This window comes from Aquarana catesbeiana, linkage group LG03, assembly GCF_042186555.1.
Source record: "Aquarana catesbeiana isolate 2022-GZ linkage group LG03, ASM4218655v1, whole genome shotgun sequence".
Classification (NCBI taxonomy): domain Eukaryota; kingdom Metazoa; phylum Chordata; class Amphibia; order Anura; family Ranidae; genus Aquarana; species Aquarana catesbeiana.
This window is the reverse complement of record NC_133326.1, coordinates 117,670,605-117,685,974: the sequence shown is the minus strand read 5'-3', so window position 1 is coordinate 117,685,974 and position 15,370 is coordinate 117,670,605. Positions and strand designations below refer to the sequence as shown.

General features: G+C 43.1%; 1 protein-coding gene across 2 annotated transcripts in view; it reads right to left on the bottom strand.

Annotated features, from left to right (window-relative positions):
- The window catches only part of SEMA7A (semaphorin 7A (JohnMiltonHagen blood group)), a 66,058-nt gene extending 53,729 nt beyond the window's left edge, over positions 1-12,329 (bottom strand). For both annotated transcript variants that reach the window (XM_073619062.1, XM_073619063.1), the window contains exon 1: positions 12,184-12,329. In XM_073619062.1, coding sequence (XP_073475163.1) covers positions 12,184-12,283 — 100 coding nt within the window. In that variant the 5' untranslated portion in view covers positions 12,284-12,329. The remainder of the gene's footprint in view (positions 1-12,183) is intronic.
- Between the last annotated feature and the right edge of the window lie 3,041 nt (positions 12,330-15,370).

Sequence of the window (15,370 nt, the reverse complement as noted above, 5' to 3'; positions counted from 1 at the left end):
ACATGTAAAAAATAGCCTCAATGTTTCACTCTAGCCACACTCTGCAGAACTCACACACTCTGGAGGACCAGCCTGTGCGTAGCAGAGTCAGTGTGACCCACACTGACTCTGCAAATGCGCTGCTTTTTTAGATGTGTGGGGGTGCCATTAAGAATGAATGGCAGCCAATAGTTTGCACAGTGCTTTACAACACATCACATTGGGGTGCCATGCAGAATGAAAGAAGAAGTGCATCAAACCAGCACATCTAACATGCGTTACCGCAAATACATGGTGTGAATGGGACCAAAGTGTTCTTAGTGACACCACACATAATGAGATCTTTTATTAGCACACAGAAAAAAATGAGACTGCTACAGACATAATATGTTTAACCACTTCAGCCCCGGAAGGTTTTACCCCCTTCCTGACCAGAGCACTTTTTACAATTCGGCACTGCGTCGCTTTAACTGCTAATTGCGCGGTCATGCAATGCTGTACCCAAATGAAATTTGCGTCCTTTTCTTCCCACAAATAGAGCTTTCTTTTGATGGTATTTGATCACCTCTGCCGTTTTTATTTTTTGCGCTATACACAGGAAAAGACCGAAAATTTTGAAAAAAAATGATATTTTCTACTTTTTGTTCTAAAAAAAATCCAATAAACTCAATTTTAGTCATACATTTAGGCCAAAATGTATTCGGCCACATGTCTTTGGTAGAAAAAATGTCAATAAGTGTATATTTATTGGTTTGCGCAAAAGTTATAGCGCCTACAAACTAGGGTACATTTTCTGGAATTTACACAGCCTTTAATTTATGACTGCCTATGTCGTTTCTTGAGGTGCTAAAATGGCAGGGCAGTACAAAACCCCCCCAAATGACCCCATTTTGGAAAGTAGACACCCCAAGGAATTTGCTGAGAGGCATGTTGAGCCCATTGAATATTCATTTTTTTTGTCCCAAGTGATTGAATAATGACAAAAAAAAAAAAAAAAAATTACAAAAAGTTGTCACTAAATGATATATTGCTCACACAGGCCATGGGCATATGTGGAATTGCACCCCAAAATACATTTAGCTGCTTCTCCTGAGAATGGGGATACCACATGTGTGGGACTTTTTGGGAGCCTAGCCGCGTACGGGGGCCCGAAAACCAATCACTGCCTTCAGGATTTCTAAGGGCGTACATTTTTGATTTTACTCCTCACTACCTATCACAGTTTTGAAGGCCATAAAATGCCCAGATGGCATAAAACCCCCCCAAATGACCCCATTTTGGAAAGTAGACACCCCAAGCTATTTGCTTTGAGGCATGTTGAGTCCATGGAATGTTTTATATTTTGACACAAGTTGTGGGAAAGTGACAATTTTTTTTTTTTTTGCACAAAGTTGTCACTAAATGATATATTGCTCACACAGGCCATGGGCATATGTGGAATTGCACCCCAAAATACATTTAGCTTCTTCTCCTGAGTATGGGGATACCACATGTGTGGGACTTTTTGAGAGCCTAGCCGCGTACGGGGCCCTGAAAACCAATCACTGCCTTCAGGATTTCTAAGGGGGTACATTTTTGATTTTACTCCTCACTACCTATCACAGTTTCGGAGGCCATGGAATGCCCAGGTGGCACAAACCCCCCCCAAATGACCCCATTTTGGAAAGTAGACACCCCAAGCTATTTGCTGAGAGGCATGGTGAGTATTTTGCAGCTCTCATTTGTTTTTGAAAATAAAGAAAGACGAGAAAAAACATTTTTTTTTTCTTTTTTCAATTTTCAAAACTTTGTGACAAAAAGTGAGGTCTGCAAAATACTCACTATACCTCTCATCAAGTAGCTTGGGGTGTCTACTTTCCAAAATGGGGTCATTTGGGGGGGTTTTTTGCCACCTGGGCATTCCATGGCCTCCGAAACTGTGATAGGCAGTGAAGAGTGAAATCGAAAATTTACGGCCTTAGAAAGCCTGAAGGCGGTGCTGGGTTTTCGGGGTCCCGTACGCGGCTAGGCTCCCAAAAAGTCTCACACATGTGGTATCCCCGTACTCAGGAGAAGCAACAGAATGTATTTTGGGGTGTAATTTCACATATTCCCATGGCATGTTTGAGCAATATATCATTTAGTGACAACTTTGCGCAAAAAAAAATAAAAAATTGTCTCTTTCCCGCAACTTGTGTCACAATATAAAATATTCCATGGACTCGACATGCCTCTCAGCAAATAGCTTGGGGTGTCTACTTTCCAAAATGGGGTCATTTGGGGGGGTTTTAAACTGTCCTGGCATTTTATGCACAACATCTAGAAGCTTATGTCACACATCACCCACTCTTCTAACCACTTGAAGACAAAGCCCTTTCTGACACTTTTTGATTACATAAAAAAATAATTTTTTTTTGCAAGAAAATTACTTTGAACCCCCAAACATTATATATTTTTTTAAAGCAAATGCCCTACAGATTAAAATGGTGGGTGTTTCATTTTTTTTTTTCACACAGTATTTGCGCAGCGATTTTTCAAACGCATTTTTTGGGGAAAAAACACACTTTTTTAAATTTTAATGCACTAAAACACACTATATTGCCCAAATGTTTGATGAAATAAAAAAGATGATCTTAGGCCGAGTACATGGATACCAAACATGACATGCTTTAAAATTGCGCACAAACGTGCAGTGGCGACAAACTAAATACATTTTTAAAAGCCTTTAAAAGCCTTTACAGGTTACCACTTTAGATTTACAGAGGAGGTCTACTGCTAAAATTACTGCCCTCGATCTGACGTTCGCGGTGATACCTCACATGCATGGTGCAATTGCTGTTTACATTTGACGCCAGACCGACGCTTGCGTTCGCCTTAGCGCGAGAGCAGGGGGGACAGGGGTGCTTTTTTTTTTTTTTTTTCTTTATTATTATTATTTTTTTTATCTTATTTTTAAACTGTTCCTTTCATTTTTTTTTTTTAAATCATTTTTATTGTTATCTCAGGGAATGTAAATATCCCCTATCATAGCAATAGGTAGTGACAGGTACTCTTTTTTGCAAAAATTGGGGTCTATTAGACCCTAGATTTCTCCTCTGCCCTCAAAGCATCTGACCACACCAAGATCGGTGTGATAAAATGCTTTCCCAATTTCCCAATGGAGCTGTTTACATCCGGCGAAATCTAAGTCATAAAATGCTCGTAGCTTCCGGTTTCTTAGGCCATAGAGATGTTTGGAGCCACTCTGGTCTCTGATCAGCTCTATGGTCAGCTGGCTGAATCACCGGCTGCATTCTCAGGTTCCCTGTTGAGACAGGAGAGCCAGAGAAAAACACGGAAGACGTTGGGGGGGCATTCCCTCCCACTGCTTGTAAAAGCAGTCTAGAGGCTAATTAGCTGCTAGGATTGCTTTTACATGAAAGCCGATCGCTGGCTGAAAAGAATGATACCAAGATGATACCTAAACCTGCAGGCATCATTCTGGTATAACCACTCAAAGTCGTGAATGGCGTATCTGAAGACAAAAAAATGGTTAACAATAAAGCACAGTAAACGGTAAGGTATAAAAAATCGCATACCTGAAAAACAAACATGATAAAACATAATAACAATAAAACATTGCAGAATAGAATACAGTAAAAAAGAGCAGAACAAGAGAGAGAGAATAGAGAGAGAGAGAACAATAAAACGACAACTATTTTTTTTTTATTTTATATTTTTGTGTTTTTTTTTTTTTTTTACACTTTTTTTTGTAACTAACTTTTATAACTGTAACCGGTTCCAGGTTCGGGTCTCTCAAAATGCGATGGCATCTTGGGAGACCCTGTGAAAGTGTGTCCTAGTCTGTGCAATGCTGTACCCTACGCTAATACTCAACTAGTGCATGGTAGCGTTCAAAACATTCACCAATGCAAAGACTAGGATTGTCAGGACAGGAGGGACAATAATAGCGGGTGTCACGCCTATATCCGCGCTTGCTGCAGACACGACATCTTTTTTGGGGGGGTTCGCTGGGTAGGGGTACTCGGGAGGACATAAAGAAAATGCCTCTCATGCAGCCGACTGCATTTGGTTGGGGATGTGAATGGGGGAAGTACGGGCGCTGCAGAAGCGGTGGGTTCCCAATTAGGATTGGCGAATGCAGCAGGAAGGGCACTATGGGCACGACGGGCCTGTGTTTGTCTTTTTGGTGGCAGCGGGACACTACTTGTGCTTGCCACCTCACCAGCTTGAACTGCACTTATGGGACTCGCCACGTCACCAAGTGTTACTGCAGTGCTGGTTTGACTACGACCGGGGTGTACTAGGCCGCTGGTGCTTGCCAGTTCACCAAAACGCTACAAAAAAAACTGTTAGCGATCGCAGGGATCAGGCCTGACTCTGCGAACGCTGCAGTTATGCGTTTAGTGTTTTGTAAGTGTCAGTGATCGATCGATACTGCACTTGGGTGGGCTGGGCTGGGCCGGGCGGAGGGGCAAAACGCAGGTGCTAGCAGGTATCTGGGCTGATCCCGCTAACACTGCGTTTGTGGGAACCCTAAACTGCTGGGGACGCTAGTATAGATCTGATCAGATCAGATATTGATCCGTTCAGATACTATACCACTAAGGGAGGTGTACGGTGCGTGCGTGGGTGTTAGCGGTACTGGTGCTAACCTGACGCTGCCTGGGGCTGGTGCTTGCCAGTTCACCAAAACGCTACCAAAAAAACTGTTAGCGATCGCAGGGATCAGGCCTGACTCTGCGAACGCTGCAGTTATGCGTTTAGTGTTTTGTAAGTGACAGTGATCGATCGATACTGCACTTGGGTGGGCTGGGCCGGGCGGAGGGGCAAAACGCAGGTGCTAGCAGGTATCTGGGCTGATCCCGCTAACACTGCGTGTTTGGGAACCCTAAACTGCTGGGGACGCTAGTATAGATCTGATCGGATCAGATATTGATCCGTTCAGATACTATACCACTAAGGGAGGCGTATGCTGCGTGCGTGGGTGTTAGCGGTACTGGCGCTAATCTGACGCTGCCTGGGGCGACGCATATCACCGCCGGGCGATCAGGGGGCTAAACCTTTATTTGGTAATAAACGGCGGGTGCCCTGACACTATAAAAAATAAACGAACTAACCAGTGTCACCCGTAACGGTTATACGGTGATCAGTGGTGAAAGGGTTAACTAGGGGGCAATCAAGGGGTTAAAACATTTATTAGATAGTATATGGGGGTCCCTGTCGCTATAAAACGCTGATGGCGAACCTAAATATTTACCTCCCTAACTAGCGTCACCAGCGACACTAATACAGCGATCAGAAAAATGATCGCTTAGTGACACTGGTGACAGGGGGTGATCAAGGGGTTAAAACTTTATTAGGGGGGGTTAGGGGGGTACCCTAGACCTAAAGGGGGCCTAACACTCACTGCCCTAACACTGTAACTGTCACAAACTGACACCATGCAGTAATCAGAAAAAAAAAAAAAAAAAAAATACTGCTTGCTGTCAGTTTGTGACGGGGGGGGGGGGGGGGGGTGATTGGGGGGGGATCGGGGGGCGATCGGGGGGGGATCGGGGGTGTAAAGTATGCCTGGCATGTTCTACTGTGTGTGTGTGTTGTGCACTTACATGTCTTCTCTCCTCGGCGCTGGAACGGAAACTGCCGAGCCGAGGAGAGATGACATCACATCCTCTGCCTGTGTGAAACTACACACAGGCAGGGGAGGATTCCGATTGGCTGGGAGCGATCGCGAGGGGGGGGCCAAGATCGGATGGTCTCCCCCTCGCCTCCCGACGCTCCCAGTCAAATGCCGACCGCCGCTGGCACCGGGGGGGGTCCGATCGGACCCCCCGCCCGCGGGAGGCAGATCACGTACAGGTACGTGATTCTGCCTGCCCGTGCCATTCTGCCGCCGTATATGTGCGTTAGGCGGTCCGCAAGTGGTTAATATCATCCTCCAATGACAAAGGGAGATCTGAGAAGAAGAATGGCTCCTCAAACATGTACAAAGTCTGATAATATGGGAGCCAACAATGCTGCAATAGAAGTCTCCGGAAGTCTAATGGTCAGAAGTGTATTTCCACATGCCCTGCAGCCATGGGTGTGCGCAGCCTATTGCATTAGGGTGTGCAACCCTTAGCTCCAACACATATGCGTTTGACATATTTACCGGCCTTTTCCCCGCTCTCCATCCTGAAAGAATGGGAGGAAGGGGGAGCAAGGGAGCACATGGGAGACCCGGGCAACAGAAGGAAGAGGAACAGGGAAATGAGGGGTGGCGAAGGTGGCATATATTAGTACCGATCCCCTATATTTTCCCCCTGTGGCAGCTGAATGTTGACAAAAGGGAGAGGAGAAGCCTACTTTCAGCTGCTGCAGGAGGAAAATACAGATCGGTTGCACTAAATTCCACCCACGTCCAGGTTCTGAGGGTCGGCAAGGAAGGGTTGTGGTTTACCTGTCACCTGCCCACCATTGACAGGTTGCCAACCCCAGGATTAGGGTGTGCCCAGGCACACCTGGCACACCCCTTGCGCACGCCTATGCCTGCAGCACATAAGGTGTCACACACCCTCCGGTCACTGTACAACAGGCTCTGAACTATCTCCACAATACACTAATGCAGCTCCCTATTATTGTACAGCACACAGGTGTCGGCTCCGGAAGCTCCCAGCCCCCCCACACACACACAGCTCCATGACGCCTCCAATGCTCCCTCAACCTTCCGTAACACCTTCCTTCAGCTGCCAACTCACTGAGTAACCCAGCCGCTTCCACACATGTTTGGGAAACGCCCGCTTCCGAAGGACCAGCCTGTGCATAGCAGAGTCAGTGTGACTCCTCCCTCCTCACACAGGTCTCTTATGACAGAGATCCGATCATCCACCGTCCGTGAATGGTACAGCCGCAGCGGCCACTTGGGCAGTGGGCGACAGTGCAGGCAGACAGGCTCAGCCGGGAGATTGTGCCGCACTCGTGGGAGTCCGTGAGCCCGCCATCAAAAACGGATTTTTCTATTTTCTTTTATTGAAGACTGCACAGCGCTTGTTTACGTGCCTGTGTGAATAGGCACATTACAATTAATGGGCTATATTTTAGCTCAGTAAAAAAAAAAAAAAGCTGTACTGAGCTTTTTCAAGCTGCAGTGTGCAAGAGGCCTTAATGCAAGCTAAAGCATCGTGCAGCTTATGTGCAGTCGCAGTACATTGGCAATAATGTTCAGAATCCCACTGAGCATAAATTTACCAAACATGAGGACCTGACCCTCACTGCATGGTAACACATGTAATAAAGAATACATATGTTGTCATTTGGTCAGGGCTGTGTCTGGGGCAGCCACTTTTGCTGCTGCAGCCCCCCCCCCCTCCTCCTTTGTTGCTAGGATGCTGGCTGGCCACACAGCATCACTGTTTGCTAGGACACTGGCCATCAGGCCTCACACTGTCATTGGTTGCTAGGTTTGTTATGGTACAGGTGCCCACCAATAACAACTAATGATGCTGTGAACAAGGCTGAACATGCACTGATGATGCAGTGTCCAGTATGAATGCCATGGCCTCATTGCCGCCCCCCTCCCCCCTTTCCATCATGTGGTAGCTGCCTCAATTGGCTTTCTGAGCCTTGCATGTGGTGAACTGAAAAAATTAGTTTGGTATATTTTTTGGCCTGTGAACATTCATTGAGGGTAAATAAGTTGTAAATAAATTGGCACGAGTGGACACGGACACAGCCCGCTCTCCTCTATGGACAGTCAGATGTACACAGGCCGGCTGTCCGATTACACCTGATTGCCATCCGTCTTCCATTTGTTTTTGCCGGATCGGAAAGGAGGTAGCCAGGTGTAAGCGAACACAAGTCTGTTTACATCCAGCTACCCATAGAGGAGAATGGAGAGTCCAGTTGGTCCATCTGAAAAACTGACAGGAAGACCCAATTGGACTGCCTGTAGTGAATTGACTATTTCTGAGACTTCTTTTTGCTTGAAGTGTCATTTTACAGAGCAAATGTTATGCTGCCAAAATGTAATGAGGGTGAATGTATTAGGGCAGTGCAATTACATCCTCCAGCAGCATTAGTTGGGCAGGACAGAGTACTCAAGAGGAAGATAATATTTGGAGACTCAGGCTGTCAGGCTGGCTTATAGCAAATAATTGGCAGCTGACACAGAACTATTCCCCTCTTAAATATGCTATCCACTCTTACTGATAATGCAACCATTGCCACAGGGTGTAAACACTGTGCAAACCTTACACAGACAAAAGAGTTAAAAGCACAAATTCTTTACAGCTTTGTAATATATTTGCTAATATACATTTATCCTTTAACGTTTCAGTAACTACCGGCTATTACATTGCACAATGTTAAAAGCAATGAAATCTCTGATATGGAAAGATGGCCAAAGGAGGAAAAAGTGGTTTATATATGCAAGGAAATGCAGATCAGGCATCCTGCTCAGGGCCAGGTAGTAACTATCATTATTGCAAACTCTGTTTGGAAATGCAAGCATAAGGCGTGCGCACAGGGTGTGCTGGGTGTGCCTGGGCACACCCTAATCACCCTATGTGGTGCCAATTTCCCCTGCTTCCTGGCATCCCACACTCCCCTCCCTGAAGTGCTGCCAGCTTCCCTCCACTCCTCTCCCACTGACTGCTGTGGGGTATGTTTCAGGATGGATTAATGAATATATACAGTGAGAGATCTGTACCAATCGCTCCTGTGTTCATTCTTAACTGAAGCATAGTAAACTATGTTTGCAGCTGAGGCTGCAGAGAAAGTGAATGGGGAGGCTCTGTTGTCAGTCCTTTTCTCTCTGTTTAGACCCTTGATATTTCACCAAAGCCCCCATACAAGAAAAGAAATTGTAAAAAAAAAAAAATAATAATATTCTAAAAAATAATTAAAAAAATTAAATTGTAAAAAAATAATTAAAAAACAAACAAAAAAAACTACTGACACCATCCACTGCCTTACTGACACCAATCTCTGCTCTGCTGACACCATCCACTGCTCTGCTGATATACACGCATGTGTGTTTGTGCTCTGGGGTGCACACCTTAATACAATAGGCTGCGCACACCAATGAGAAATGGTAATACAAAAATGTTTTTTATTGACATTTTGTATAAACAAATGTTCACAAAAAATATATATATACAGTATATACAAGGATATACAAGGATAGTACAGCACACACGTGTCCAGGTTATTAGGTCTTGTGCACAACTGATATAAGTAGACTTAACTGACATACAAGGCAGTTCCAGGAAGCATTGATCTTACTTGGGATTTAAAAAAATCTTCCAGGCCATCTGCCAGTCTTGGCTGTTATCTTTCTATAGCACACACCAATCTCATGTATAGCACATATTGTGATGCCACATTTATAAAATTTCTTGGAAATGTATTATGTTTTTTCATGTTATTGTTTTTCTTGGTATTTATAATGATTTAGGAGTAAACATTTTTAAATGTTTACTTGTAAAATAAAGATACAAATAATTAAAAGAATGATCTAAAATATGTAAAAAGTATAAACTTTTGAAAAACAAAATAACCAAAAACTATATTGTTTTGACTACAGCAACCGGTAAATTTACAAGGAACTATTATCTATGTACTGAACATAACATTTTACTGTAATTTTGTAATATTGCCAAAGTAAAGGTTCCTCATACGCAGAATTTCCCTTTAGTTTCAGTATCTAGAATAATAGTATAGTAAGGTTTCCGAGCTGTCTACTGAAAGTACTGTATGTAAATGTTTGGTAACAATGGTAAAACCAGAAACGTAAAGGCATGCAAACAACTTTCTATAATATATAATATTATTGATACTTTTGATTTATACCAAGCGCAGCAATCATAATATGGCATATTTAAAAAAATGTTCACTGGACATAACGCTCACATGCTCACGTCCTTCCTCAGATCAGAACACATCTGAGGATGTGTTCTGATCCGAGGAAGGGCGTGAGCATGTGAGCCAGAAACGGAAAAATATTTTGAAGAGATGTAACTATACAAATTTTTGAACGAATAAACAAAGTTTTTAAGTGCAGCAATCCTTTGGACTTTTTTGCTTATATATATATATATATATATATATATATATATATATATATACAGGGGCCGTTCTCCACAGTTCGAAGCGTTTGTAGATTGCTTCACTCCTCCAAAGGAGAAGTGATCTACAAGGCTTCATAAACTGGCATCCAGAGGAGAACGAACTCCCCTGTGAATGCCGGAGAATGGAGCAGTGAAAAATTTTCACTGCTTCATAAACGGACACCTATGAGTTTTGTTCCCTTCAACCCACTGGGTTGAACAAAAAAAAAACTGACAGCTCTGGTTAGAGCTGCTGTGCTAACGATCTGACGTTAGTACATCGATCTCCCCCACTGAGCCATTGGCTGAGACTGCTGATCGGGAGCTGGTCAGCTGCTGGTTTTTCAGCATGCTCGTCCGATAGAAGTCGGCTGTGTCGGACCAGCTGGCATACACACGAGCCGAATGTTGGCCGGTTTTTATTGAACTGGCCAATGTTGAACTGGCCATAGATGATGCTATTCTCTTTCCTGCAACCGCAGAACGCAGGAAAGAAGATCGCTCGATTCCCCCCATTAACACAGTCAGTGGGGGAATCCCTCCCACAGAGCTTTTGTGTTCCCGCCAGGAGAACACAGTGATTATTGCTAGGGGCTATAGCCACTGGCAATAATCACATGTAAAAATCCAACATGCTGTTTGTACCCAAGTTGGTCGATAGATCAACTTGCCTACAATCAGCCTGCCCTTAAATGGTTTAAATCTCTTTAAATTTGAACCTTCTATGGCTGGCTTTAAAAAAAAAAAAAAAAAAAGAAGTTCCTCTTTAATGCTGCAGTGTTTAATAAGGCACAGATGCTATGTACCTCCAGAGGTTTTTTTCTCAGAGAATAGGTTCAGGAACTCCCCTTTTCAAGTCACCCCTTGTCTTCCCCCCCTATCCACCTCTGAGCACTGCCCCTTGGTTACATCCTCTACCCACCTTCCAGTACGGACCTTTTTAGAGAATACAGAACCAAGTATCATTTTGTAGGGCTAAGTAATTTGTATAGATTTTATTAATAAGCATTAAGATATACACCCTTCTTTCAACAATAGACCCCCCGCAACAAAATGACCCTCCAGTAACAACAGATCCACCCCAGCAACAATAGACCCCTGTCAGCAACAACATGTCTCCCAGAAGCCAGCATCAATAGACCCTCAAGCAGCCAGCAACAATAAACCCCTCTCTCATCAGTAGATCCCTCCCAGCAACAATTGGCCCCCAGCAACGATAGATCCCCCATCAGCCAGCATCAATGGACCCTCCAGTAGTCAACAACAATAGACCCTTCCCATCAACAATAGATCTCCCAGCCTCCAGCACACCCCAGCACCCTTTGCCATTACATACATTCAGTGCAGGAGGTGCCGGAACTGCGTTCCCCCACGTTCCTGCTGAAAAAAAGCACTGTCTCCCTCTACTGTTTTTGGTATTATGCGTTATCATATAAACATATAGTCATGAATAGTGTATATAGATCCTCATACAATGCACATGGTAGCCTTGATATAAGAAGAAGTTATCAAGATTATGTATATGTATGGTTAGAGCAGTGTTTCTCAACTCCAGTCCTCAAGGCGCCCCAACAGGTCATGTTTTCAGGATTTCCCTCAGATGAAATGGACGTGGTAATTACTAAGGCAGTGAAACTGATCAAATCACCTGTGCAAAATAATGGAAAGCCTTAAAACATGACCTGTTGGCGCGCCTTGAGGACTGGAGTTGAGAAACACTGGGTTAGAGCCATATGTTTCTGTGACATTTGCATACATCTAACATGAACAGTTAATAGAAATGTAAGTAAAATCCCCTCTTTAAAGAATCCTTTATCTCTGTAGTATAAGATCTCATTCACATGGCTGATCGAGGCTCACTCACACTGCTATACACTGTCAATAGAAGTGTATATTTCTGCGACTGAAAAAAGAGGTGTTTGCATACAGTCAAGAACAGCAACCTATACAAATCAATGGCAGGCTTCAGCTGTACACTGGCAACCGCACAGCCTATCCTTTACATGCATACAGGGACAGATGAACAGTCCTTGATGCAAACTGCTTTGCGTCTGTATGCAAAGACACCAGACGCTAGATAGTAGTAAGTGTCAATGTCATGCTCTGTGAAAGTGATAAATGGTAAAACATCTCTTACCTGGATTAAGCTGTGTCAATCGGGGGGTCATCCTGACATTTTCATAAGTATAGGAGAGGGAAACGCACAACCCCAGGAATAGAGCGAGACACACGTTCATCGTGAGATGTCAAAAAGCTGAATGAAGAGGCTACTAGCTGTGTGCACTAATTAAACAGATACGTCCCCCCCTAGTGGCAAAAGGACAGTGGTATGCAAAGGTTTAGGAACAGAAAGAAAGGGGGAAAGAAACTGCGCTTAAGTGAAGTGTACAAAAAACAAATTGATAAGCTGCAATTCCTCTATGCAACATAAACACAGTGAAAATAGAATTAGAAAAAAATTGGAATTGCACTAAAAAGGACTCGTGACCATGCATATGATCAGCAATCCACAATATTCCTAAATATCTGAATAAGCAAATTAGGCAGAAAAAATGAAAGTGATGACAAAGTGACAGTCCATCAAATGTACATTGCTTGATATGAAATAATAACAGTAATAAACAAAAGTCCATGTCCATAAAAATGAATATAAATCACCAGTGTGATAAATAAAAGTCCATATAAACTGTGATTCCTGCTGTATGTAGACAAGAGTGCTTGATCCACCACCATAGGTAAACAATGGCCGCTTACCAGAAACTCATGATCCCCCACTACAGAGGATCAGAGAAAGCTGTTTCATTTTTTCTGCCTAATTTGCTTATTCACATATTTAGTAATATTGTGGATTGCTGATCATATGCATGGTCACGAGTCCTTTTTAGCGCGATTCCAATTTTTTTCTAAAAGTTTAGGAACCCCTGACAATTTCCATGATTGTCATTTATAAATATTTGGGTGTTTGGATCAGCAATTTCATTTTGATCTATCAAATAACTGAAGGACACAGTAATATTTCAGTAGTGAAATGAGGTTTATTGGATTAACAGAAAATGCGCAATATGCATCAAAACAAAATTAGACAGGTGCATAAATTTGGGCACCCTTGTCACTTTGTTGATTTGAATACCTATAACTACTTAGCACTGATTAATTGGAACACACAATTGGTTTGGTGAGCTCATTAAGCCTTGAACTTCATAGACAAGTGCATCAATCATGAGAAAAGATATTTAAGGTGGCCAATTGCAAGTTGTTGTTCTCTTTGACTCTGCTCTGAAGAGTGGCAAAATGGGGGCCTCAAAACAATTCTCAAATGATCTGAAAACAAAGATTATTCTACATTATGGTTTAGGGGAAGGCTACAAAAAGTTATCGCAGAGATATAAGCTGTCAGTGTCCACTGTGAGGAACATAGTGAGGAAATGGAAGACCCCAGGCACAGTTCTTGTTAAGGCCAGAAGTGGTAGGCCACATAAAATATTGCAGAGGCAAAGGCGAAGGATGGTGAGAACAATCAAAAACAGCCCACGGACCACCTCCAAAGACCTACAACATCAACTTGCTGCAGATGGTGTCACTGTGCATCCTTCAACACTTCAGTGCACTTTGCACAGGGAGAAGCTGTATGGGAGAGTGATGCGAAAGAAGCTTTTTCCGCACACACGCCACAAATGGAGTCGCTTGAGGTATGCAAACGCACATTTGGACAAGCCAGCTTCATTTTGGAATAAGGTGCTGTGGACTGATGAAACAAAGATTGAGTTATTTGGTCATAACAAGGGGCGTTATGCATGGCGGCAAAAGAACACAGCATTCCAAGAAAAACACTTGCTACCCACAGTAAAATTTGGTGGAGGTTCTATCATGCTGTGGGGCTGTGTGGCCAGTGCCAGTACTAGGAATCTGGTTAAAGTTGAGGGTCGCATGGATTCCACTCAATATCAGCAGATTCTTGAGAATAATTTTGAGGAATCAGTCACAAAGTTGAAGTTAGGCCGGGGCTGGATATTTCAACAAGACAACGACCCAAAACACTGCTCAAAATCTACTCGGGCATTTATGCTGTTATTTCTGCTAAAGGAGGCTCTACTAAATATTGATGTGATTTTTCTGTTGGGGTGCCCAAATTTATGCACCTGTCTAATTTCGTTTTGATGCATATTGCGCATTTTCTGTTAATCCAATAAACCTCATTTCACTACTGAAATATTACTGTGTCCTTCAGTTATTTGATAGATAAAAATTAAATTGCTGATCCAAACACCCAAATATTTATAAATGACAATCATGGAAATTGTCAGGGGTTCCTAAACTTTTGTATATGACTGTATGAAACCAGCATATATTATTCAGTACACATCATGGTGATTAGTGCCATATACATCAATGTGTTTGTGCCATACAAAATCAAAATGCAACAAAATTATATATATTATAATATTCACAAATCTATAAAGTGCTTAGTGCTTATATGGAAAAAAGTGCAATGGTGCTCCAAACTTGCAGTGTGAGGTGACTCCCCTTTCGGTGACCCCACTCACCAGAAACAATGGACCCTCAGCTTCGCAGTCTGGGGTCAAAAAAGCAGTGATCTATTGATCTGGGGATGTGTAGGATGGTTCTTCAAAAACTCTTCCAAGAGAGTACTTTATAACAGAAAGGGTACACCACACTCCATAGATGGGGAAATAAAGAAAAAGCTCAAAGTGAAATACCGCTAAATTAAGTTATCAAGCGCATTAAAGGCGCCACTTACAGGATATCTGGCAAAAACAGGCATCAGTGAAAACATCTGAGTTTGCCGCTGTATGGCGTGCGTTCCACGGAGGCGGAAATTGCGTCAATGGTTAACGTGAACCGGAAGTGCGTCCAGTACATACTGGCTTCTTCCACCTAATATAAAACGTGTGTATCACCAAAACAGTTTAGCTTCAAAAGGAATCACGTGCTGTCAATTATAGCTGAGCCTGAATCCATTTGACACTTTCCTGTTGCAGTAATGCACAGTTGAATAGGCATCTTAAATGCATTTCTACTACGTGTAATGATGCGTTACACACAGTGGATTAAGGTTCATTTTGAATGCCACCCAACGCACGCAAAGCAGCACAAGCACAGTCCTGAAAATTGCAACTGTAGTTAAAACATATTTAAAAAATGTTAAAGGGGGGCACAAATTATTTGGGCACTCCTTCATGAGGTTGCCTCCACCTTTCCCCCTGGTGTTTAAACCTAATTATTATGTTTTTTAGGAATATAGCAATTTCAGGGTCGCTGCCCCTTTTTTTTTTCGTTGAACAAAGGTTTTTATTTGAATACAG